At 55.7% G+C, this 2,370-nt stretch overlaps 1 protein-coding gene across 1 annotated transcript in view; it reads left to right on the top strand.

The window, feature by feature from the left end:
- Window positions 1–508: 508 nt before the first annotated feature.
- The window catches only part of SIGLECL1 (SIGLEC family like 1), a 4,404-nt gene continuing 2,542 nt past the window's right edge, over window positions 509–2,370 (top strand). The window contains exons 1-3 of the mRNA XM_006905090.1: window positions 509–533; window positions 1,724–2,005; window positions 2,146–2,251. Coding sequence (XP_006905152.1) covers window positions 509–533; window positions 1,724–2,005; window positions 2,146–2,251 — 413 coding nt within the window. The remainder of the gene's footprint in view (window positions 534–1,723; window positions 2,006–2,145; window positions 2,252–2,370) is intronic.

Here is a 2,370-nt window from a genome sequence, read left to right as displayed (position 1 = left end):
TGGCCACCTAGCCTGCAATTGGTCCCCCTCCAGACCATTTCTCACACGAGCCCCAAAGGGATATTCCAAACACCCAGACCTGATGCTGTCCCTCCGTGGTACGCACCCCTCCCATGGATCCCCATTAGCTTTGAGAGGGAACCCAAGGGACCTGGTAATAGAGTCCCTCCAAGGGGGCTGGGCCAGGAGCGAAAGACTAGGGGCGAGAGAAGAAAAGAGACCTGGCAATGGGACTTCACAGCAAACCAGTGGATGCCACCCTGTCCCTAGATGCTCTCGAGCATCTCATCCCATGTAATTTCTGCTTCTCAGAGTGGACAGGCTTTCAAGATGGCCAGAGAGATAGAAGCCCCTGACTTGCTAAAAATACTCTCTGCTCTCCCCGCCCCTACATCCTCTTCCAGTTACTCATCATCTCAGTCCATCTAGAACACACGGTTCTGATATCGAAGCCAGCTGCAGTGAAGGCCCCGGGCCTCTCCTGTCCCTGAGACTGCTGCTGCCGCAGATGGTGCTGCCACAGCAAGGTCTGGGTGAGTGGAAGGGGAAGCAGCGCTGGCGGCGTCTGAGGAAGCCGGGGGCCGTGGGGGAATGAAGAAAGCGAACACGAGGGTGTAGGGTGCCGATAACCAAATACGGATCAGACGTCTGTGGACCAGATTCTGGCAGGGTTGGGGGTGAGGGTGGGCGCTCAGGGTGGTCTGAAGATAGGAGAGCACAAAGAGCCGTTTCAGATATCACTGGCAGATGCTGGGGGCTCCAACTGTAGTCAGTTTTTCAGTCTGTCCGCATGCTTTCCCAGATGGAAATAAATAATCTAGAGGACAGCAGTGGAAGAGAGGCTGTGCATCGCCCATCACCCCCAAATTCCTCATCCTCCCAGGTGACCCAGAGGAAAAGTCACGAGATCCAGGGTTACTGTTTAGGGAGAAATTACCCCTTTCTTCCAGTAACCTCAACCGACTCAAATGAAAGAGTATGCAAAAAGACAAAGGACCGATTCCTCCTTACTAATCCGTGATATTCGCCAGGTGGACGGCACGTCCTACCCAGTCTATGTAGAGTGAGGCAGCTTCAAATGTTCTTACCCAGAAGATATCAGAGCAGTCTTTGCTTCTGATGAATGCTCAAGCAAAATCCACTTGAGATTGGGGAGAAGATCTAGAAAGGCATTGTATTTATCGAATGGGTAATGCTTTACCATGCACTGAGCTGGGAACACTGCAAACCTCAGGACATCTGTCCTTTCAGCAGTGATAGTATGATACAGGTTCAGCGAATATCTCTACTTTCCAGACTAGGAAGGAGGCAAGAGAGGGGAAGTGATTGGCCCAACAGCATCCAGACCCTCAGTGATGAAGGGAGAAAATGATCGCAGATGGAGCTGGGAAGGGGCAGAGCCCAAGGGGGCGAATGCGGTTAGGAGAAAGGGAGCGAAGGTAGGAGCTGAGGCTGGGAAGTCTGGCCCGCTGAGTCGGTAAGGGAGGATGGGCAGTGTAGAGCCCCAGAAAATTCCATTCTAGAAGGTCAAGTGTTCAGGTTCAGGCCAGATGAGGAGAGAGGATGAAGGAGAACTGGTCTGTGAGGGCCCGTTCTTCTGGGCTCCCAGAACGTCTTTCCAGAGCTCCCTGTGAATCAGGAATAAGGAGAAGGCTGGGTCCTGGAGGAAGCGGAGAAGGGAAGTCACCACACCTCGCTGCCTCCTGGCCCTCCCTCCACACAGCACCTGCCAGGCTGATCGACTCCTTTTGCTCCTTGGGGAAGACGCTGCGGTGCACCTGCTCCTTCCATGGCATCCCCACACCCTCCGTGCGGTGGTGGATGGAAGGTGATATCGTGGGTGTGGACGGCCCAGATGACAGTCGCCAAGTGACTTCCACCATCCTTGGCCCCTGGGCCAACAGCACCATCAGCCTGACCAAGCAGCCGGAAATGGGCACGCATCTCCTCTGTGAGGGGAAGAACTACCACGGGAACCACATGCTGAGCATCACGCTGATGTCAAGTGAGGATGGAGGGGGCCCAGCGCCTGGATGAAGAAGAGCGAGATGGGGGCAGGCTCCGGGGCCGGGGGAGGGAGCAGAGCTCCAGCTCCAATCCCCAGGAGGGAGGAGGGAGCTTTGCTCGTATACCCTCTACTTCCAGGTAAGGGTCCTTGGGACAAGCAGGCATTCATCAGAGGGCTCGTCCGGGGCTTTGTCTACGGCGCCATTGCAGCTACCCTGCTCTTCCTCTGCCTCATCCCATTCATGTGAGTACCGGGGTCAAAATTCAGCCGTCAGCCCCTCCCAGAGCCTGCCACTCGGCAGGCCCTGGCTGTGGTACCGGTACGGGATGAGCACAGAGACAGGACCACTGCCCCGAGGAGCT

This window comes from Pteropus alecto, unplaced genomic scaffold (assembly GCF_000325575.1).
Source record: "Pteropus alecto unplaced genomic scaffold, ASM32557v1 scaffold41, whole genome shotgun sequence".
In the NCBI taxonomy this organism is placed as follows: Eukaryota; Metazoa; Chordata; class Mammalia; order Chiroptera; family Pteropodidae; genus Pteropus; species Pteropus alecto.
This window is presented reverse-complemented; position numbering and strand designations above follow the sequence as displayed.